This window comes from Aspergillus versicolor, assembly GCF_001890125.1.
Source record: "Aspergillus versicolor CBS 583.65 unplaced genomic scaffold ASPVEscaffold_5, whole genome shotgun sequence".
In the NCBI taxonomy this organism is placed as follows: Eukaryota; Fungi; Ascomycota; class Eurotiomycetes; order Eurotiales; family Aspergillaceae; genus Aspergillus; species Aspergillus versicolor.
This window is the reverse complement of record NW_024467528.1, coordinates 1,155,198-1,175,971: the sequence shown is the minus strand read 5'-3', so window position 1 is coordinate 1,175,971 and position 20,774 is coordinate 1,155,198. Positions and strand designations below refer to the sequence as shown.

The following is a 20,774-nucleotide window of genomic DNA, read 5'->3' as shown; positions in this document are numbered from 1 at the left end:
CTAAATAGTCTAAAGCTTTCCGGGAGTCTCGTCATACTTCTTGATCCAGTCATACTGGTCTCCCAGATATTTCTTCGCCCGGAGATCCCCAGATCGCGCGTGGCCCTCGAAAAGCTCTACACGTGCTGCTCGTCCACACAGCCTGCCCAGTTCGGCACTTGCTTTCTCGCTGACAACTTCCTGGTACGTCACGGTGCGCAGGAACTTCCCAACCCAGAGACCGCCGGTATATCGTGCAGCATTTCTCGTCGGCAGCACATGGTTCGTCCCAATGACCTACAACGTCAGCAAGGTTACGGAAAAGAACGAAAAGAGAACCCACCTTATCACCGTATGAAACACACGTCTTGTCACCCAGAAACAAGGCCCCATAGGCCGTCATCTTCTCCAACGCCTCGCGTGGCCTCTCCGTCAGAATCTGCACATGCTCACTTGCATAACTGTCAGCAACAGCCCACGCTTCATCCCGCGATCCAACCACAACCACCTCGCCAAACCTCTCCCACGACGTCCCCGCCAGCTCTGCCGTCGGCAAATTCTTCAACAACTCCCTAATAATCCTCATGGCCTCCCTCCCCACTCTCTCATCCGTCGTCACAATCACACACGGCGAATCCGGCCCATGCTCCGCCTGCGACAAGATATCTGTCGCAACCGTAAACGGATCTGCCTTGCCATCCGCAACAATAAGGATCTCCGTCGGGCCCGCGAACAGATCGATCCCGATCTCACCGAACAACTGCCTCTTCGCTTCCGCGACAAAGGCATTGCCCGGACCCGCGATGAAGTCGACCTTGGGGATCGTGGGCGTCCCCACGGCCATTGCCGCGATGGCTTGTACGCCGCCGAGCAGGTAGATTGAGTCTGCACCGGCGAGGTGCATAGCGGCGATTGTAGCGTGGGGGATCTGCCCTCGGATTGGGGGTGTGCAGGCGACGACGTTGGGCACGCCGGCGACTTTGGCGGTTAGGATTGTCATGTGTGCAGAGGCAAGAAGCGGATATCGGCCTCCGGGGATGTATCTACTTCTGTCAGGTTGTTCTAGACAAATACATTTGCTGGTGCACTTACGCGCCGACAGAGTTAATCGGAAGCGACTTTTGTCCGAGGAATACACCCTTCATACATCAGCATCAACCATTAACATATGACAAAGTCGACAAGAAAAACGAGAAGAGTATACCGGCTGACTCTCAACCTCAAAATCCCTAATCGACTCCCTCTGTGCCTTCGCAAAAGCCCGCACATTCCCCTGCACCTCTTTGATATCATCAATGACTTGGCTTGGACACTGCGCGATCGCCGCATCGATCTCCGCCTGGGATAATCTGAACGACCCGGGCGACCACTGGTCGAACTTCTCCGAGTACGTGCGCACCGCGGTGTCGCCGTTTGCACGGATGTCGTCGATGACGCCCTTGACGATGCGCGGGACGTCGATTTGCGGGGATGTGGCAGCACCGGCATTGGGGCTGCTGGCTTTGGATTTTAGATAGCGCGGGGCCATTTTGGTTTTTTCTTTCTTTTTGCTTTGGTGTTCTGGGTTCGTCTGATAGATGGAATGTTGCAAGGTATTTATGTTATTGCATCTACTATGGAGGGGCGTCGGCTGGAGTACACTGTACACAACATACACTGAGTGATTATCGGCTCCACCATCGTGTGCAGTGCGGAGAGATCGGGCAGATGTCCGGGTGCTGGAGCTGTAATCCTGTAGTATTAATGTTGGAGACTCGGGGATTCTCCGCTGTCTGTTGTTTCCTGCTGTATCGGATCCGATGAATATGTTGGAGACCGGAACCGATGTGAATAGATGCTACTATAGGATATTGAGTATAGTTCGATTATCCTCTGTCGAAGTGAGTAGCCTATAATCGATTTGAACACAGCTGCTTGGCTCTATTAACTGTACTCCTTGCTTGGCTAGAAAGAGAAAAGGATAGCCATAGACATACAGAGAAGGCAGGAGCTGACACTCAAGCATGACCCAGCTTATTTGGACGTAGGCAGGGAGATTAGTTTTCTGATACGATGAGGTATCTATAGACAAGTATACAGTCTCCATGACAAATAGACTGCTATCTGACTCGCCCCAAGTATTACATTGTCCTGCCCCCTCTGTCTGTGATTGACCCAGGCTCGTATACGGCCCGGCCCGAATCACTGACTTGGACTTCTGGGAAGATATCCAGTCTAACTATACAAAGGTAACCTCATGTCCTCTAGCTAATCTTGTGGCCTTTTTAGTTTCTGCGCTGCATGTATGGTAGATATTGTCATAGTACACTCGTTGTGCTTGGCCTGGTACCACTACGGCAAAGTCATATATACAGGCTATCCTATTCCCACGAAATGAACAGCTATCTACAAGATTATCGTCATCTGCGACCAAATATCGACAGATGTTAGTACTGCTGAATGAAGCCCTACTTCCCTGGTATACCCGCTGACTAACCCCACGTGATGCCATTGCCAAAAAACAGACAATTAAATCATTTCAATAATTATTTTTATTTCTATTATTGTATTGATTCTTGTTATTCATTAAGCCAGTCACGGGACAGGATTATAAATAAACCCTAAACCAATCTCCCTCTAAAAGAACTATATCTACACTGTATGACTGTATCCCAATAACTGCAAGCACCATGACTCCCCCACCCGACCGCATCGCTCAAACGCTGCTATCACGACACTCTCTCTCGCTGATCTCATGCACCACAATCCAAACCCTCTGGGCCGGGTATGGCCAGATCTGCGCCATAAAGGCAAAAGCAACCACCGACGAAGCAGCAAAACACCTGGACAGTCTGTTCGGGGTGCAGGTGTCATCGTCTACGGGAGCGGGGACTGTCTACCCTCTGATATTGAAACTCATCTCGCCGCCGCAGAAGCAGAATACGGCGGATGAAGGCCATCTGCGCAAGATGTTTAGTTATGAGGTTGAGCAGTGCTTCTACAGTGATGTGGTGCCGCGGTTTGGTGGTGGTGGGGTTGCAGTTGCAGGATGTCTTGCGTCGACGCGGGAGATGAACGACGAGAACGAGACGGAGGAAGGGCTGGATGGGATCATGGCGATTATCATGGTTGATCTTCGAGTGAAGTACCCTGTCGCTGGCGAGAAGAGGAGCGTCTTGAGTGAAACGCAAGTCCAGGGAGCGCTGGACTGGCTTTCTAGTTTCCATGGGCGTTCGTGGGGGTTACTACCGGATACTCTGGACGGGTATGTCTTGCCGCCGATTGAAGAGGCAAGAAAGAGACAAGGCATGAACAAGAATGCTGCTGGGAGTGGACTGTGGTTGAACGGGGGATACACGTACCTTGCCACGCGACGGAAAGAGTACGAATCCCTAGCACGGGACACATCCTCGGAATGGTCAGATGCCTTGTGCAGGAACGCCAAAGACTCATCGATGTCCATAGCGGAGATGGTTGCGTTGGTTCTAACGCCCTACGGACGGCCGATTGAGTCGTATATCCACGGCGACGTCAAGTCGGAGAATCTCTTCACGACGAAGAGCGGAGACGAAGTGGCGTTCTTCGATTTCCAGTATGTCGGGCTGGGCCTGGGTGTCTGTGATCTTGCGAAACTGTTTACTTGCTCGGTTCCTTTGGATATGCTTGTTGATGATGGTGATTCTCTCCCTGAGCGGTTAACGATGCGGGATGGCGAGAAGAGACTGCTGGAGCGGTATCGTTCGGGTCTTCTCCAGTATAGAGAGAGCTACGAGTGGAACACGTTTAGACGGCACTGGGAGACTGCCTTGGTAGACTGGTGTCGATTCCAGGCATCGTGGGGATTCTGGGGCAATACGGAGTGGCTAGAGGCGCGGGTACGATCGATATTGAGCGATCAAGAGTGGAGAGACTGGCTGAGACAGGAAATAGAGGGTCGGATTTAGTGATAGATTAGATGTAATAGACATTGAAACTGGATTAGAGGTTGATGCATTATATTTGGCTAACCTACGACCTGAATATGTATCTCCCGAGCGTAAGCCCTAAAGAAAGCGGGACAGGGGAAAAAAGTAACAAAAGCAGAAGGAAAAACTGCCTAGTATCAATCCTGTCCTTGTCCTTGACCTCCTCGTCCTTGTCCTTTCTGCCTTTCCTTTTATGATACATCTTTACCCCACGAGGGATAATCCCACCAGCACCACCAACCCAAGGACTCTCCCCTTCCTCTACCACCTTATTCACTGCACGATCATCCAACCAAAGAAAGGCACTCTTCGGCAGCCCTCCACCGGGGAGAGGATACGACATCACCAGCTCCTGCCTTAGTCGTAACTTCGGCGCCCGCGTCTCACAGATAAAGTTCACCCCCAGCAGCCGCGCAGCTAAAGCCACGTTGTCCAGTTTGCCGTGGTGTGGGATGGAACCGCGCGTATAGTCGACGACAAGGGCGCGCAAGCCATTTGCGGATCCCGCTGTGAGGATCTGGTGGAGTTCGGCTTCTAAGGCAGGATCGGTTGTTGCTGTTGCGGTCACTGTCCCCATCGATGTGGTTATTACGGCCTGGCTGCCTGGCCCTGAGAGTTCGCAGTACAGGCCCAGGGCGAGGAGGGATTTGGGGAGGTGGGAAGAGATTGTGGATTGGAATTCGTGCTTGCAGCGGTTTCCGGAGAGGAGGAGTGGTGTTGCGGCGAGGTACTTGAGTTTTGTGAATTGGGCCAGCGGGAGGCAGAAGGGTTGGTCCTTGTCGTTTGGGAAGGGGGTGAGGTTGTTTATATCCCTCTCCTGGTCGACGTCGAGGTACTCCAGCGTGTCGGAGAAATGGGCTAGACAGTTCCAGAGCTGGGAGTAGTAGCTCATGACTGTGCTGTGTGTTGTTGGTACAGTACATGGAACAAGAGTAAGAGATAGCTGGCGCAGGTTGGAGGTCCGGCTAAGCAGCGTCCCAGCAGGGACAGAAAAGATCTCCAGTGGGTATCTGGCGGAAAGATCCTGGATGTTGCTCTGGTATGGCTTTTCGACGTCACCGAACACGCCGGGGTCTTTGAATGCCTCGTCGGTATCTAGTTGCTTCAGCCGGGGAAGCCGGTAATAAGGGCGTGCGCAGACCGGAGTCTCGAATGAGTGCACGGCATGGCCAGCAGTGCGCGAACAGCCAAAGGATTCCTGTCGCCACAAAGAAAGACCCTCCAGTTCCTGAAGGCCAATTTGAGCGGGACGATTAGGGTCTGCCGCACCGTACGTTGCCCAATATAGGACCTCATCCAGGAAAGGGTCAACAAGGTGGACGGGGATCGCCAGTCGACGGAGCTTGGGACAGTGGGCGATGACCAGAGCGCAGAGTGGGGACATGTAGCCTTTATAAAACGTCCTCCCAAAAAGACGGTTTCGCTTGTCAGTCTCCGGATACTCATTGGATATCGCCTGTCTTGCAATTTCCGCTAGAGTTACGTCGTTTCGATCTTGTTGAGCGAGGTCGAGACCCCACCGAGACCTATTGATAGAGGGCCCATTCCAACCAGCCTGGTTAAATGCCATCTGCAGCCATGGTGCATTGGCGTCATAGTACTTCTTGATGCTTTGTATCTTGTCCTCGTAGTCAATCATCACCGGGATGAGGTACCTGCGCACGGTTATCTGGCGTACATGCTGCGCAAGATCCGGTCTAGTGACCAGAGTGCGCAGGAAGCACCAGAGGGTTCTGAATTCATCGGAATTGTCTTCGAGCTGGTAGCAGGTGTAAAGTTGAGGCGTGAATATTTCGTTCCATCGGCGGTTGACAAGACAGAGGCTTAAAAGTATCGGGTCGAAAGAGTATTCTGGGTCAGTGCCAATTAGCTGGTGCAGGATCATCAGCATCACCTCTGGAGGAAGACCCTCGATGTGAGTTGTGGCTGTCTTCTGCCTTTGGGCAGAGAGTAGGGATGCAAACATATTGAAGGATAACGAGGCTTATGATGGTGCTTATTTTTGAAAAGGTTTCTTGACGTTTAAATCCCCCGACTCTACTTCACTACGAGTACACTTGTCTCGAAGGACATGGTCAAACATGAAAGACATTCCTGAGTAATGAGTGTTATGTTCATGTTCACATCAAGATTATGAACAAGTGTATACCTGGAGACCAAGAGAACTAGTTTAAACCGCTGCAGAGTCCCCGGTAGTGAACAAGGAATGCCAGTACTCTTTATAGAGATATACACCGACCCAAACGCAAACGTTAAGCGCTGCAATGGGGAAAGCTCCGAGACCCCTTGACAAGTCATAAAGAACTCTTTGTTCAGTATTTGGAACAGGCTTTGGGACTAACCTGATGGACTGGTGGTTGCATCTCTTGCTGCACGCGGAGAACAAAGAAGGCTAACAAAGAAGGCTATAAAGAGCTGGGTGCCGGATCAAAGATTCCTAGAATCCACAGTCTACTCTATCCCTATTTCTCATTTCTTGATATAGACCTTCTATCGAATGTCAAACGAACCAAGTACAATCTGCGGAGTGATCCGTCCCCCTCCTATTCCTCCGGGACGCTATCTTGATACTCCTACCTCTCATTGAACTGTTTCAGCTTCAAATATTGAGCGTTGTTTGGCTTGTGAATGAACGCATACGGCAAACGAGAATCCAGCACCGAGAGAATATGGAGAACTCCGCCACACTGCGACTAGGAATGCCCTAGCGGGTCTAGCTATGGAGCCGATGGAGAGAAGATAGAGGGATGGAGAAATATGGAGATGGTTGTGAGGAACTTGTGAAGGATTATTCCTTCTATGCTGAGACTCGTGGTCGAATTAGGGCTTCGTCAATGGCAACCACAAAGACCGATCACATCTCAAACAAATCTCAGTAACTCAATCTATTTTCAACATTTATAATGTATTTAATTTGCTAGTTATGACATTCCACATTGATCTATACCAAATCCGTCTTCGCCGCGTGTTGTCTGCATAAAGACCATTGATAAGCAGCGGTCTGACGGCGAGACAGGAGAGCCCAATCGACAAAACAGGGAAACACCGGAACTCTGGAGCAGCTTTGTCTTGATGCTGAATGGATCACAAGGCTGAGATATGCAGCCAAGGCCCCGTCTGATGTGGCTGCCGGCCTGACCTTGCGAGGCAGTGCTGGTCGCACGGCCTCCAATTCAAGGAAAATCGACCCCGAGTTCGAGAGGAGACAACGGGAAAATATAATAGTTAATATAATGTGAACCCACAATCAAGTCAAGAACGTGGACAGTGGACACTCCGTCAGTCACTGCCCCAACGCCAACGCTGACATCCACATTCACCTTCAGCCGTAGAACGACCAAGCTCTCGGCGGAGGAAGCAATCTACTAGCTGTCAGCGCTAGCCACGCATTAGCATCGAATCCAGTTAAACGGCGCCGTTCTGGCTTTCTTTTCATAGAATCCTGCGGCGCAGCTGCCAATCAGCAACCACGCCCAGCGCCGCCAGAGGGCCGGCTGAACAAAGATTGTGTGCAGTGAGCTCATTCACCAGTTCAGCCTCGCCAGTCTCTTATTAAGCTGTCTGACCAGAGCGAAAACCTGCATCTGTTTCTGACTGTCTGGATTTTTTGACCCGTTGAACTGCACTCTGGCGCTGCTTTGGATTCTTTGAAACGCGAGTCCCAGCTGTCCCCAGTCAAGACCCGCAGTTCTCCCTCTCTTCTAGTACAGCATATACTACACTACTACACTACACTACTACAGAAATGTCCGACTCAGACTGCTCCTCGGGCTCCAACTCCTGCACCTTCACCTGTCCCGCCGGCGGGACATGGTACGTGTGCCCCAGCGCCCCCTACTTCGTCGGCTGCTGCTCGTCCGACCCATGCAGCAACACCAACAGCAACAACACATCCCCCTGCCCAGACGTATACCCGGCGACATTCGACACGGCCATCTTCGACCGCTTCGTCCCCAACAACTGCATCGACGTCTCGTCCGACAACTGGTTCACGTGTAACTTCACAGATCCGCCGTTCGTGGGCTGCTGCGCTTCGAATCCCTGCGCCACGACCGATGGGTGTCCCAAGGATGATGTGCGCGCGGCGGCGTGGTCTTCGTCGAGGACGGACCAGTTTACCCTCTTCCAGGATGTGGATAGGGATAGGAAGGATGAGGAGGATGGGGGGTTAGGTGGTGGTGCGATAGCGGGGATTGTGGTGGGTTGTGTGGCAGCGGTGGTTATCGGGCTTGCGCTTATTTGGTGGTTTCTGCGGAGGAAGAAGAAGAGTAAGATTGATTCTGCGCCTGGAGGACATGGGCGGACGACGAGTGTGGTGGAGGGTGAAAGGCAGGCGATGTATAATGGGGAGTATACGGGGTACCAGCATCCTCAGTCGCCGTATCAAGGTATGCACTCCAATACCTGTACTAATGGGCGTGTGCTTATTGTGGATGTAGACTCGCACTTTTCCAGTCCTGGAGGAACAACTATTGGCCCAAAGTATCTTTCTGGCTCGTCGACGGGGATCAGCAGCTTGCCCTCGTCGCCGCCGATGGCGTCTGAGTCTGGACATGCGGTGTCGGAGATTTACTCGAGTAATGGCGATGAACAGCCTCCGTATAATCGGGGGTCTGCGCAGTATGGGCTGGGTGTGTTTGCGAAGCCACAGACGATTCCGGAGCTGGACAGCACAAGTAGACCGCCAGAGGTCCACGAGTTGGAGGGGGGGAACCGGCAGTGACATTAAAAAGGATTGGCGATAGCGGGTGGAATTTCTTTCAATCTGTTGAGTATAATATGTATGAATGTTTTAATAGTAACCGAAACGGTCTATCCATATGCGATTGTAGTCTAAGGTGGATGTCTTTCTTTATCGCTTACATTCCCCGATTGAACTCGACCTTCCCGTCCTTTCCTCCGCGGTTCCAGAACTCCTCCTCCAGCGACGCCGCACTGATAGCCTGTCGCTGCGGGAAAGCAGCCAGCGCCAACGGCAGCGCAAACAGCGACGTCGCAAGGACCAGCCCCAGGTTAGCCGGCATGACCATGCGTGGAGAGAGCAGCTTCCTCTTCTCCAGCTGCACGAGAATCAACGGCGGGACAACCATGATCGGAGTCGCGTTCAGCACCCGGCTGATTGCCGTCTCGCCCACGGCGATCGTAGCTGCCGTTTTGCTCTTCCCGAGACTCTGGACTTGCTCGCCCTCCTTCTCGGGGACCGGGTACACGTCGATACCTTGGCGGATTTCTTCGCCGCGCATGAGGAACACGTTCAGCGCGCTGGCGCTGGAGACGGCGGCGAAGGGGACGAGTCGGCCGAGGATGAGCTTGGTGTTGGGAGAGACCTTCTTGAGGCGGGGGACGAGGGCGTTCAGACCGAGTGCGACGGAGCAGGAGGCCGAGACGGCCATGAGGTAGGACTTGCCGATCTGCGACATGGAGAGGGGGGTGGATTTGTTGGAGTTGGCGTTATTGATGGCGACATTAAGCGACTGGTTGGCGATTTGCCATAGGAGAATGCCGGGGGTCTATCAATTAGTGTCTGTTCTGTCTTTTGTCTGTTTATCGGTCGTACCTGAAGGCCTGGCGTGAGCATACCCGCCGTCACGACCAGGTTGGAAAGGACATAGCACGACATGCGGAAGGGAAGGAAAACAGGCTCGCCGGTGTCTGATCCAATAACCGTTAGCACATTTATACTATTGCTATGCCGTCAGAACATACCAGGGTGCAGTGTCGAATCCACGACCTTCTTTGCCCGCCATAACTCTGCGTTCATTGACGAGACCTCGCTCTGCTTGTATGAAGAAATAAGGCGCTTCGCCTGGTCCAGACCGGCTGAAGAGACGAGTAGCATCCTGCGCGCGTTAGCTTAATCCCACCACCAGCCTGAATTCGAAGTACCTTGGATCAGAGATGTCGGCGGCGTGGCGGACACGGCCCCAGTAGGTGTTCAGGTCATACTGGGAAGAGGGAAGGTCCCGGTCCCCAGGAAGCGAGGAGGACATTGGCGGCCAGATACAAAGAGAGACGAGACCGAGAAGAAAACAACAGCGACCGCGACAGCGACAGTATAGCAATAGAGGAGAAAGAAAGTGATGGCGGAGGGGAGAGAAAATGATTCACAGTGGAGCGTTGTCGGAGGCGGTGAGGGCGATAAGCGGGGTAGACCAATAAGCGGGCGCCAATTGCCAGGGACGAAAAAGGAACGAATTTGCAGCACCGGCCCGGTCGAGGCCGAGAACACCCGGGTGGGCCTATTGGTTTACGCCCATGCGCCGACCAGACTCATACAGAACGCCCCGCCAAACACCAGCACGCAGGCAATCACCCGGCTGCGGCCGCGCAACACCCGCCAGCTCTCGTCGCTCAGAAAGTCTTCCGAGAGCAGTTCAACCAGGGAGGCGAAAATTAGTAGGCCAGCCGAAATGGCATTCATGGTTCCGACTAGCAGTAGTCCAACTTCCGAATCGGGACTGTACAGCGAATGCGTCGCGATGCCGATTGCTTGGCCGATCGGTGTCCTAGACAGTCAATGAGGATAATGTAGGATAATGGAAGGGTTGAGTAACATACGTGCATCCGTAAGCCAGCGACATCAGCCACGGCTGGGCGGCGTTGTGAGGCCACTCCAGGCAGGCAATGCGAGACCCGAGTGCCAGGCCTTCAAACGTTTCTACTTCTGTTAGTAAGAAGAACAATTGAATATTCCAGGTACATACGGTGAAAAGCAATGGCAATCAAGAGGACCACAAACTCATTCCCCACCGACACACTCAGAGACATGCCGATGAAGACACTGTGGAACAGAATGCCGACTTCCAGCATAAACACCTGCATGACATCCTTGTTCCACTTCTGCTTCTCGGATAGCTGGAAGTCGTCCTCAATGATTCTCTGGTGGTCGTGGAGTCGCTTGACCTCGCTGACCTGCGGAAGCGTGTGGGCTTCTGGCGCGGACGATATGCGACAGACCCCGTCGGTCTCTTCTTCGATGCGGTTGATTGAACGACTGAAACTCGAGGCCCTGCCACCGAGCGGGCCTTTAGGACGTAAATGGGAACTGCGATCGCAGTCGCCTGCTTCTGTTGGGTTGGCGCCGCCCGAGATATGGACAGGCTGGGGAGGCTGCTCGGGGACATCTTCAAGAGCCGACTCTTGATCCTTTTCCTTCGGCGGCTTGCCAGTGGAAAGTCGAACGGGACTGAATACCATCTCAATGAGCGTGACGAGGAAAATGCCGCCCAGTGAGATGGCTCCAGGCATGGCAGGGTAGTCGGTGGTCCAGAAATCCGGCAGACAAGGATCGCCCAGTAGCGTAAACGCGGTCGGAAGTAAATGCGCAAACGCTGTAGCAATGAGCACCCCGGTGCCGAAATGGCGCACAAAAAATAGAAATCCTGGTGGGATTCGCAGACGAGAAAAGCGGGTGACCAGGACCGGAAAAGCACAGGCGAGAGTCGAGACGCCGAGAATGATGAACAGAGCCCCGACGTGTAAAGAGGTGTTGTATTGACTGCTGTCGACGCCGCCTTGAGCGCAGGTCTGTCGCTTCGAATGCCTCCGTAGCTGAGAAACGGTCTCATTGTTTACCTCTAAAGGCATGGTGCGCTGAGAACGGGGTGCCAAGCGGTCGACGAGACCGCTGGCAGAGAGCAGAAGAGCTGTGGCCAGAACAGAAGCCAGCCATAAAAACCAGCTCTTCATTGTATTAAAGACAGATCGAGAAAATTCATCTCGATCTTTTGGGCGTCCTGTCAGGTGTCAATGCATAGCTCCGGTCGATGGCCATATTTTCAAACTTACCTGACTGGGTCAGGGACGCCCGTGGTGGCATATGCCGGGACTCGTCAGATTCCAGCTTGCGATTTATCGGTGAATCTGCATCGTCCAGACAGTGCCGAGACAGGCCCATCACCCCCGCGTCCTTGAGTTCGCGGGCATTGGTGATGCCGTTCAGATCCTGACGAGTTGTCAGATCCGGGGCCAGAAACGGCGGGTTCTGGTTCCAGTCGCAATGGAGGATGGTATCGTCGGTGCGAGACGGGCAATTCATGGTGTCACGAGCCGAAGCGAGGATGCGTGGGAGATGCAGAACTGACGAGCAGGTGTGGTGTGTGATGCACGTTTGCGTCTACAAAAAGTCCCGCCCGCATTCCGCGGCCAAGAACCTTGGGGGATCGGCCCGGCCATTCCCGACTCGGAGTATACCGTACACCTACGTGATTATAATCTACTTATTGGTTTATTGGCTGGTAATTGCAACAGCGAGACTATTGCGGGTATATTGTAATTCGATATCAATCACATGAAGTCGTCTTCAAAGTTTGGATCCCGGTCCTGGTTGTTGCTGGCCTCCAGGTTCTCTTCACTAAACATATCATCGTAGGCGTGCTCCTTCTGCCACTTCAGCTGCTCCCTCTCCTTCTTCTCCTGCTTCTCTTTGTTCTTTTTCTCCTCCCGCACCTTTCTCTCTTCATGTCGCTGCACCTTGGCGTATTCCTCCTTCTCCGCCCGGAGGTCGGGGAACTTCTCGACCTTTGTTTTGTTGAGTCGGTTGACAATGGGATTCTCCCGCTCCGCAACGAAGACCTTCTTGACCAGCTTGTGATTGTGGAATGAAACCTGGCCTGCCGCCATCGACCCGTCTTTCATCAGATTCGACCAGGGCGTGTAGATGACCGTGATGTTATCCTTCTTGTTTCCTGTCACCGATTAGATCCCCTCACAAGAACCAGTCAAGTCGTAGCTAACCCTCGATTGAGTTGGCCTTGGTAAGCTGTGCGCAGTCTACCAGGAGGTCCTCCGGAATGCTATCCCATGACTCGCCATCGCGAAGCCGGACGTATACGTGTGCACTGGATAAATTGTCGACGTGGAACTGGAGCGGGGTTAGGTTCGAGAATATTCAAACGGGACTGCGCGACGAACCCTGCATGCACCTCTTGATTAGCGTCAGCTCAAATAGTGAAGGCGGTATCAAAAGCAATCATACCAGACATCCTTCTCCAGCCCGAATTTAATCAGATCCTCGTCTGTCTTCGCGATCAGCACGGTTTGACGCAAGCGGGGTAGCAGTCGTACTCTCGAACTTGTCCTTGCCCATGTAGATGTAGGCGGACGGCTGCACCACGTTGGATGTGAAGTAGTAGACCATGGTGTCGGAAATGTCTGGACTGATTCTTGTCGGTGAGTGAATCGACTGAGCAGCATCAATCAATAATCTTGTGTGATGCGGCGTCGGAGCGGAGAAACTTTCGGATGGGCCTCCTTCCTAATTGGGACGTCTACTATCTATACCGATTACCAAAGTCCATTTCCATCGTATGCTTGACGCTGCAGCACTTGTAGTGAAGCTTTCTGGATCGAATGATCGATCAACCAAGGTTTCTCTCACTTTAACTTTGCAGCTCAAGGTTTACCTTTCGGCACAACGCTCCGAAATGAGATCACAACTGGGCTGGCCTGCACATGCAATCCCACCCTCTTCAATACCTCCTCAATCACGCCCGCCATGAAGCAAAACAGTACTCACAGCAGAATTCGACGCCTCCTACCCCATTTCGGCATCAGAGCGAAGTACGCTACATGGAGGCGTCAGAGAACTGGGGAGTCTGAGGTTTCAGCCGAAGAGACCGTGGAACGGACTTCGGTGCACTCGTTTGCTGAAATCCACCGTCCTATTTTACTCCTGGACCTTCCTTTTGACATTTTGCTCGTGATATTTCCATTGTTGTCTATTCTGTCACAAGCCTGTCTGGCGCTTACCTGCAAGTCTCTGTACTCTCTCTGCGGCCATGTCCTGAAAGACAACAGCCTGGCCTGGCCAAGGATGAGTAGAACATATGAGCCCCTACTCAGCCAACCAGAACTTCTACGCAATCAGTTTCTGCTTCGGCTGGAGAATGAACGTTGGCTATACTGCGCGGGTTGTTTAAAGTTGCATCCACGGAGCCGGTTTGTAAGGCCATCTGCCTCGCCTGAAAACCGCCAATGCCGTTCTCACAGAGGGGTAGTAGATCTATGCCCCTGCATCGCCCTGACTTTTTTCGATCGTCTTCGACTGGAGGAAAGCTTGCGTGAAGGCGCGTTTGATACTTCGCTGCCTCTCAGTATCCGCACGGCGTTCGAATTTTCTGTCAGCTCCGGCAAGCGCTGCCTTGTGCATCAGTGTTCAATTACCTATCATGCAGATGCATTGGTCTATATGACGATGATAGTTTCCCTTGATGTGCAGAGGTTGGAAGTGCAGAAAACATACCGTTTACACTTGAGTCGACCCTGGAGGGCCCAGGCAGGGCCTGAATTGAGGACTGAATTGTTTACCCTGAGCCGAGAGATGGAGCCCATACTCCTCTGCCCGCACTTTGACCTCATCAACTTTCTCTACGGGCCTTACGATTGGGGCGTGGCACGGAACAACAACTGTGCTTGCAATTCGTGTAACGCCTATATTGTTGGCCCTAAGGGTACCAATGATGGCCAATATATCACCGTCCGCTGGAGGCAAAACCTGGGCGGGCCGACTGATACTATGCTTTGGTACTCTTCCAGCCGCCGTAAATACGCGACGTACCGTCGGGGCTGGTACCTTCGACACGGTGACATTTATTTTGACACATAGCTCAGCCAGTGCCGTCTGCGAAACTAATACAGCTAGCTGAATAGAAATCTGTCAAGCAAGCCAACTACCATGTCAACCAACTAGTCCGCGAAATAAAGTCATGTACTAAGTGATAAAATGATAACTTTACTCATAGTGAATGGATATCTAAAGCTTTTACCCTGTATTGTCGATTACAGAGTTGTAAGGGTAACTTGATTGCAGGTCTTGGTAGCCCTAATTCCGCTTGTTGCCCACTGTGCCGAGTCAACTTGCTATGAGGGCATTTACTACCTTGCTAAGCTATATTACCTGAATATCGATTCAAGTTCAAGCAGTCAATTAAAATACAAAGCCCTCTTCGTCCATGGTCGTGCTTTCCAAATCTGGGAGAAGCTTTGGTAGTCTACAATGTACCAACATGACATACCAGTGTGCTCTATTTTTGGTGTTCAAATACACTATCCATAATAATGAAGTAAAGCTCGAAGCCCAGTGAACCACCTAAGATACTACTACCCGAGACCATGGTCGCACATTATGCATTCTACTGATGTCCTAGGCAAACCTTAAGTAATTTCTGACTCAGGAGGAGACGATGGCAAATATGGCGAGTAGGGGAAACGTTTACCAGATTAGGGCATGCTCCCCCGCAAGACACTTGCGGACAACACCAACTCTGGGGTATTTAGATCCAGCCCTGCAGTCGCTCGCTCGACTCATTACCGCAACAGGGCCAGCTTCACGAACGGAGGTCATCTTTCCGACACGAGCGAGAGGGGAATTGCGGGGTGCGAAAGTCTATTGACGATTATGCTTGCTATATAAGATGGGAGAAAACCACATCTTGGGGCTATAACGTTGTGAACTAGTTGAAATGGCGCCAAAATCAGAAACATATTCAGACTTTGAAGGCAAAGATGTGTCCTCTGGCCACATCGAGAACTATACTGCCGCCCTGGGCTATGAGGCGGTCCTCCATACTAGACGATCAACCTCAACGCTTGTCTTCCAATCGCTTGCAATTGCTGCGCCACCGTTCGCGATCGGGACCACCCTCGTGAATGCAAGTTATGGGGGCGGACCTTTGCCTCTCTTTGTGGGATGGATTATGGTGGTCTGTCTAGCCGAGTGTGTTGCGATCTCAGTAGCAGAACTCGCCTCGCGGTATCCAACTGCGGCAGGTCCTTATTACTGGTCGTTCCAAATTGCCGTCAAAGGCAAGACAGTTGTATCCTACATCACCGGCTGGATCTGGGTGATTGGCAACTGGATGACAGCCCTGGGAGTGAACTTTGGGTTCGCCCAGCTGATTGCCAGCGCGATTACTATGTATAACCCGGACTGGGAGGCTGCGCCGTGGCAGCTCTTGTTAATTCTATGGGCAATCCTCCTCACAGTCCTGCTCGTCTGCATCTTCGGCAACCGCTGGCTGCACGTCCTCGACACCATCTGCGCAGGCTGGATCGTGATGATGCTAATCGTAATCATGGTAACGCTCCTCGTGCAAGCCAAACAAGGCCGGCACGACGCCCAATACGCCTTTAGCGACTTCAACAAATCAATCTCCGGCTGGGGTAACTTTTCCTTCTTCATCGGCCTCCTCCCATCCGCATACACCTTCTCCATCGTCGGCATGATCTCCTCCATGGCCGAAGAAACCGCCGAGCCCTCCATCCAAGTCCCGCGCGCCATCAGTCTCGCAGGCCCTGTACTAGGCCTCTCAGGCCTCTCCTACATCATCCCCATCTGCTTCACCCTGCCCCCGCTAGAACTCCTCATCAACGCCCCCTACGGCCAAGCCATGCCCGTCCTCTTCAAGGCCGTCACCGGCTCCAACGCCGGCGGCGTAGGCATCCTCATCCTCGTCCTCGTCCTCACCGTCTGCTGCAGCATCAGCATCACAACCGCCGCGTCCAGATGCACCTGGGCCTTTGCTCGCGACAAAGCCCTCCCCCTCTCCCCCATCTGGCACCGCCTCACAAAGGACTCCCGGATCCCCGTCTACTCTCTGTGTCTCGTAACAGCCGTGCAAGCACTACTAGGGTGTATTAACCTCGGCAGCTCCTCGGCCTTTACGGCATTCGTGTCCGTCGGCGTAATGGGTCTTTCTGTGAGTTATCTCATCCCGATTGCGATTAGTCTGGTGCAAAGGCGGGCAGAGGTGAATGGCGCGCGGTTCAGCTGTCCGCCGGTACTGGGGACGGTGGTGAATGTTGTTGCCGTGGCTTGGATTGCGTTTCAGGTTGTCCTGTTTAGTATGCCTGTGGCGGTGCCGACGACGATGGTGGAGATGAATTATGCGTCTGTGGTGTTGGTGGGCTTTGCGACGATTGCGGGGGGTTGGTATGCGGTGCATGCGAGGAAGTCATACAAGGGTCCGCCGGAGTCGGATGGGATTGGGGCGTAGGTTATCCTTATTTTCTTATGTTATTGCGTATTTTATAGTTATAGGTAATATAGGTTATGCTATATATGTACATGTTAAACACCACAATACAGCGGATAATGACCAATGCACGAGTAAGCCAGATCTAGCACAAACCCAATCTGCAAACCAAACCTGATCGAGAAGCACAAAGCGAGCCTGGAATTGATCTGCAGCTCCATCTGGAAGTGAAAGCCGTGCGGGTAATGTCTTTACGGTTCATCGTATCTAGACAGTGAGGGAGCTGTAATTACTAGATGATATCATGTCCTCTGGGAGTAGCATGTATAAATGTCCAATTCTGACATTTAAGTCTAAATATTCGACATGAGGCTAGTACCAAGTATGAGCCCTAAGTTAAGACCTTAAAGAGTCATCTCCCACTCCTTCGTCAGAGGCACATCAACATAAACCACCAACTTCCGACCCTCCTCATCATACTCATCCCCATCTTTAAGCTTGTCCGGCTTACCCACCCCAAGCAGGGTAATAACCTCAATCCCAACCCCAGCCTCATACTCAAAGCTCCCCTTCATACTGAGCTTGCCATCCTTATACTCAAACTCAATCTCACTAACCTTGTCCTGCACAATACTCTCCCCATCATCAAGATACAACGACCCAGCAGCCGTCCCATCCGTCCCGGTGGCAATCACAAGATTAAACCCCTTCTGCCTCAGCGCGGCAGTCGTGTTCGCGCTCTCCACGCGCTGAGGGTAGATGATCCCTCCCTTGTAGTGCACCGTGATATCGGTATAATCGACATCGTCGAGGGTGATGAACTCGCCCTTCCCGCGAACGGGTTTCCCAGTGCCCCATTCGTAGAAGATGTCGTCGGGCAGGTAGAGGGTGACGCTTGTGCTGTTTTCTTCGGTTACGGGGGAGACCAGGATGCCGTCGCCGTAGAAGAATTGCATGTCGATGGCGTAGGTGTTGCTGTCGGAGGGGTAGTTGAAGAATAGCGGGTTAAGGGTTGGTGTGCCCGTTTGGTTTTGCTTGTAGATTGAGGTGTAGATGTAGTCCACTACATATAGTAAGTATATATATATATATGAATATGGGTAAGGAGGAACATACGCAGCTGGTATCGAATCTCGATTCCGTTCCGAGCTGCCTGGGCGACAGTGGGCCAGCGGTAGAATTCCTGGCCCGCCGAGGTGATTTCGGCGTGGTTGCGGAAGAACGTGTAGAACGAGCCGAGGGTTGCCCATCTATCTTGTTAGCTTGCAGAGTATTGACGATATAAAGATACTTACCGAGCACACAGTGTTTCGGTGGTATTCCCACCAAAACCACAGACATCAGGCCCAACGACAGGAATCTGATACAGCGACGCGAACTGCAGAATCTGGCTGATCGATAGCCGGTACCACAGCCATCCAGACTCGTTATCTGTACGAGTTAGTTAGCATTCTTCCATATCCATCTTTATTGTTGGGTTATGAGACATACCTCCAAGCCAGTGCGAAACATCCCTCCCGGACCCCGCAAAGGTACTGCGCGTAATAACAAGAGCCCTATCATCCGGGCGTCTAGCCCGCATCGCATTGTGCGAGTGCGACGACATCATCGCCCCGTACAGGTTATGCGTGTCGTACTGCACATACCCGCCGCTCTGGACGACGTCCGTGTCCGCCGTGCCGTCGGCGAGGGTCGGCCCCGCGCCGTTCTGGATCATGTACGGTGGTCTGATGAACTCGCGGTGAGGCAGGCCCTTGCACTCGTTGGGACCGCAGCCAGAGCCGGTCTTGCGGCCGTGCTGCCAGCCGGCTTTGGGGTCTCGGTGGATGGTGTGGCGCCAGTGGCCGGAGCCGAGGTTGCGGGGGGATTGTGAGCGGGGGGTCAGAGATGTAGAGCGCTTGGTTGGTTCTGTGTTCTCGTTGGATGGGAAGTTTGGCTGCAGACTTGCTGGGAAGCCTGGGATAGGAGCGTCGGGGCCATCTCGGACAGGAGGGGGAGTGGGAGGGTCGCCGTCAACTTCGGCGAAGTCCTCAGGCGTAGTGTTGTTTCCAGGGTACGGACGGTTATAGAAGTTTGCAGGCTCGTTCATGTCGATCCACAGGGCGTCGATATCAGGACCGTTCTCGCCGTCGAAGAAGTTCACGAACTGCTCTGTCCAGTACTTCTGAGCCGACGGGTGGAACCAGTCGGGGAAGTAACTGGGCCCAGCCCAGACAACGCCCTTGTAGATTGAGCTCTTGTTGTCTCGCATGAACGTGTCGTACTCCAGACCTGCTTCCAGGGCTGGATTGGATTCCTTGTAGAACACGGCGGGGTCGACCATGACGATGTAGTGCTGGTCTCTGGCGTGGATGGTATCCACGAGATCCTTGTAGAGATGCGCTGGGTACCGCTCAGGATCGATGGTGAAGATGCGCCGGCGGTCCATGTAGTCGATATCCGTCCACATTGTCTCGAGAGGGATGTCGTTGGTGGAGTAGTTGGCAACGACGGCGGCAACCTCGTAGACATCGCGGTAGCCGTACTTGCACTGGTGGAACCCAAGACCCCAGTAGGGCGTCATCAACGGGGTCTGCGTGATTTCTGCATACTGCACAGCGACATCGCGCGGGGAGGGACCGGCGATGAAGTAGAAATCGAGGACACCGCCGATGATGTTGTACTCGAGGTACTGGCCGCCCTTGTTGTCGATGTAGACGTCCATGCCGTTGGAGTTGAGCAGGAACACTCCGTGCGTGCCGTTCTGTCTGTGGTCGAAGTAGATTGGATGAGCGCCGTACAAGTTCTCTCCTGGGAGAGTTCCGTAGGAGTCACGAGTGTAGATGGTGCGGGTGTAGTTGGTCGTGTTCAGCATGAACGAGTCGCTGTGCTCGCCCAGTCCGTACAGATGCGGGTTCTGCGGGAGATGCGTCTTGAGATAGACATACTGGCTCTCGAAGACGAGCTTGGTGCCGGTGGTGTCGAAGAGGACTTCCCCGGTGTCTCTCCGAGAGACCGTGAACGAGAACGGGTCGGGCTTGAAGTCGAACTTGAGCTTGCTGTCCTTTGGAGAGGTCCACTGCCCGAAGCCAGGGCGCGGGAACACACTGTCTGGAACTTGGTAGACGGTGTTGTTGGTGTCCAATATCTTGACGTGCAGACGGTTGTCGGTCTGGTACTCGACCTCCAGCTTCAGGTCCGGCAGATCCGTTCCATAAACATTGCAAGCCTTGCCAGCGAGAGATAGGTCCGCGTAGAACCCGGACCGGGTGTGCCGGTGGTGGGTGGCCTTGTATCCAGGACACTTGGAAAGGTCCTTGACGTAGAGGTCGTTGCCAGGGTCAGCGAGGGGGTCGACCCCGGCCTGGCTCTGCGCAAAGACCGTGCCGGTGAGGGCTGCGGCCGACGTGAGCAGCTTCTTGAGATACATGCTTGCCTGGATAGAGCTGCTAGAGCTACCACGGGGTTATTCGCCCTTATATGGTTTCGATGTCGGAGCGAGATCAACCACTGCGGAGAATGCGCCATAATTTAAATGAGCCAAGCGTCTCCACTCAGGAATATGCACCTCTGCATCCTCGCCCAAGCTCTTGGAACTAGAGCTTTACTGGGTCGCCGAGCTCTTCATGACCCTGGGCGTGCAATTTACCCCGAAATATCCAGCTTCCAGCTCAATACGAGCGTGTCCGTGGCCGAACAGGGGTGTCGGCATCCTCCGCCGCTGGGCCCGTTCCCCGTTAAATTCCCGAGCAGTGCAACGCTATCTCCACAAATATGTTGATCAGTTCGTAACTGGCTAGTCTACCGGCAAAAGGCCGGGGTTTCCCCCTTCTCCAGATGGCTCGAGCACAGCCGGTTCCTGAACTTCCTGATCACAGCCTCATCCCACGTTATACGG

The 20,774-nt window shown here is 53.1% G+C and overlaps 9 protein-coding genes across 9 annotated transcripts; 3 read left to right on the top strand and 6 right to left on the bottom strand.

The window, feature by feature from the left end:
- Window positions 1-9: 9 nt before the first annotated feature.
- Window positions 10-1,507, bottom strand: ASPVEDRAFT_132790 (histidinol dehydrogenase family protein; the record flags this gene model as incomplete). Its single annotated transcript, XM_040806961.1, has 4 exons — window positions 10-276; window positions 323-1,022; window positions 1,072-1,118; window positions 1,184-1,507. 4 exons carry the CDS (start codon window positions 1,505-1,507, stop codon window positions 10-12), a joined length of 1,338 nt encoding a protein of 445 aa, XP_040668261.1.
- Window positions 1,508-2,648: 1,141 nt separating this feature from the next.
- Window positions 2,649-3,902, top strand: ASPVEDRAFT_53166 (uncharacterized protein; the record flags this gene model as incomplete). The annotated part of the gene is made up of 1 exon (XM_040814757.1): window positions 2,649-3,902. The coding sequence occupies one exon, from the start codon at window positions 2,649-2,651 to the stop codon at window positions 3,900-3,902; it is 1,254 nt and encodes a 417-aa protein (XP_040668260.1).
- Window positions 3,903-3,966: 64 nt separating this feature from the next.
- ASPVEDRAFT_29074 (F-box protein) lies at window positions 3,967-5,889 on the bottom strand (the record flags this gene model as incomplete). Its single annotated transcript, XM_040810188.1, has 1 exon — window positions 3,967-5,889. One exon carries the CDS (start codon window positions 5,887-5,889, stop codon window positions 3,967-3,969), a length of 1,923 nt encoding a protein of 640 aa, XP_040668259.1.
- Window positions 5,890-7,668: 1,779 nt separating this feature from the next.
- ASPVEDRAFT_83991 (uncharacterized protein) lies at window positions 7,669-8,646 on the top strand (the record flags this gene model as incomplete). The annotated part of the gene is made up of 1 exon (XM_040817483.1): window positions 7,669-8,646. One exon carries the CDS (start codon window positions 7,669-7,671, stop codon window positions 8,644-8,646), a length of 978 nt encoding a protein of 325 aa, XP_040668258.1.
- A 136-nt stretch (window positions 8,647-8,782) lies between these two features.
- On the bottom strand, window positions 8,783-9,913 carry ASPVEDRAFT_132979 (sideroflexin family transporter; the record flags this gene model as incomplete). The annotated part of the gene is made up of 4 exons (XM_040806980.1): window positions 8,783-9,433; window positions 9,481-9,575; window positions 9,630-9,763; window positions 9,810-9,913. The coding sequence occupies 4 exons, from the start codon at window positions 9,911-9,913 to the stop codon at window positions 8,783-8,785; spliced, it is 984 nt and encodes a 327-aa protein (XP_040668257.1).
- A 257-nt stretch (window positions 9,914-10,170) lies between these two features.
- ASPVEDRAFT_83989 (uncharacterized protein) lies at window positions 10,171-11,961 on the bottom strand (the record flags this gene model as incomplete). Its single annotated transcript, XM_040817482.1, has 4 exons — window positions 10,171-10,429; window positions 10,482-10,581; window positions 10,628-11,659; window positions 11,712-11,961. 4 exons carry the CDS (start codon window positions 11,959-11,961, stop codon window positions 10,171-10,173), a joined length of 1,641 nt encoding a protein of 546 aa, XP_040668256.1.
- Window positions 11,962-12,155: 194 nt separating this feature from the next.
- ASPVEDRAFT_193278 (putative DUF814 domain protein) lies at window positions 12,156-13,062 on the bottom strand (the record flags this gene model as incomplete). Its single annotated transcript, XM_040809135.1, has 4 exons — window positions 12,156-12,610; window positions 12,660-12,786; window positions 12,906-12,940; window positions 12,990-13,062. The coding sequence occupies 4 exons, from the start codon at window positions 13,060-13,062 to the stop codon at window positions 12,210-12,212; spliced, it is 636 nt and encodes a 211-aa protein (XP_040668255.1). The 3' UTR covers window positions 12,156-12,209.
- Window positions 13,063-15,235: 2,173 nt separating this feature from the next.
- On the top strand, window positions 15,236-17,065 carry ASPVEDRAFT_41979 (uncharacterized protein). The gene has a single exon (XM_040812478.1). It carries the CDS (start codon window positions 15,386-15,388, stop codon window positions 16,916-16,918), a length of 1,533 nt encoding a protein of 510 aa, XP_040668254.1. The 5' UTR covers window positions 15,236-15,385; the 3' UTR covers window positions 16,919-17,065.
- Window positions 17,066-17,185: 120 nt separating this feature from the next.
- On the bottom strand, window positions 17,186-20,564 carry ASPVEDRAFT_72328 (uncharacterized protein). Its single transcript, XM_040816157.1, has 4 exons — window positions 18,389-20,564; window positions 18,193-18,328; window positions 18,014-18,147; window positions 17,186-17,960 (listed from the first exon to the last, which is right to left on the bottom strand). The coding sequence occupies exons 1-4, from the start codon at window positions 20,304-20,306 to the stop codon at window positions 17,302-17,304; spliced, it is 2,847 nt and encodes a 948-aa protein (XP_040668253.1). The 5' UTR covers window positions 20,307-20,564; the 3' UTR covers window positions 17,186-17,301.
- Window positions 20,565-20,774: the final 210 nt, after the last annotated feature.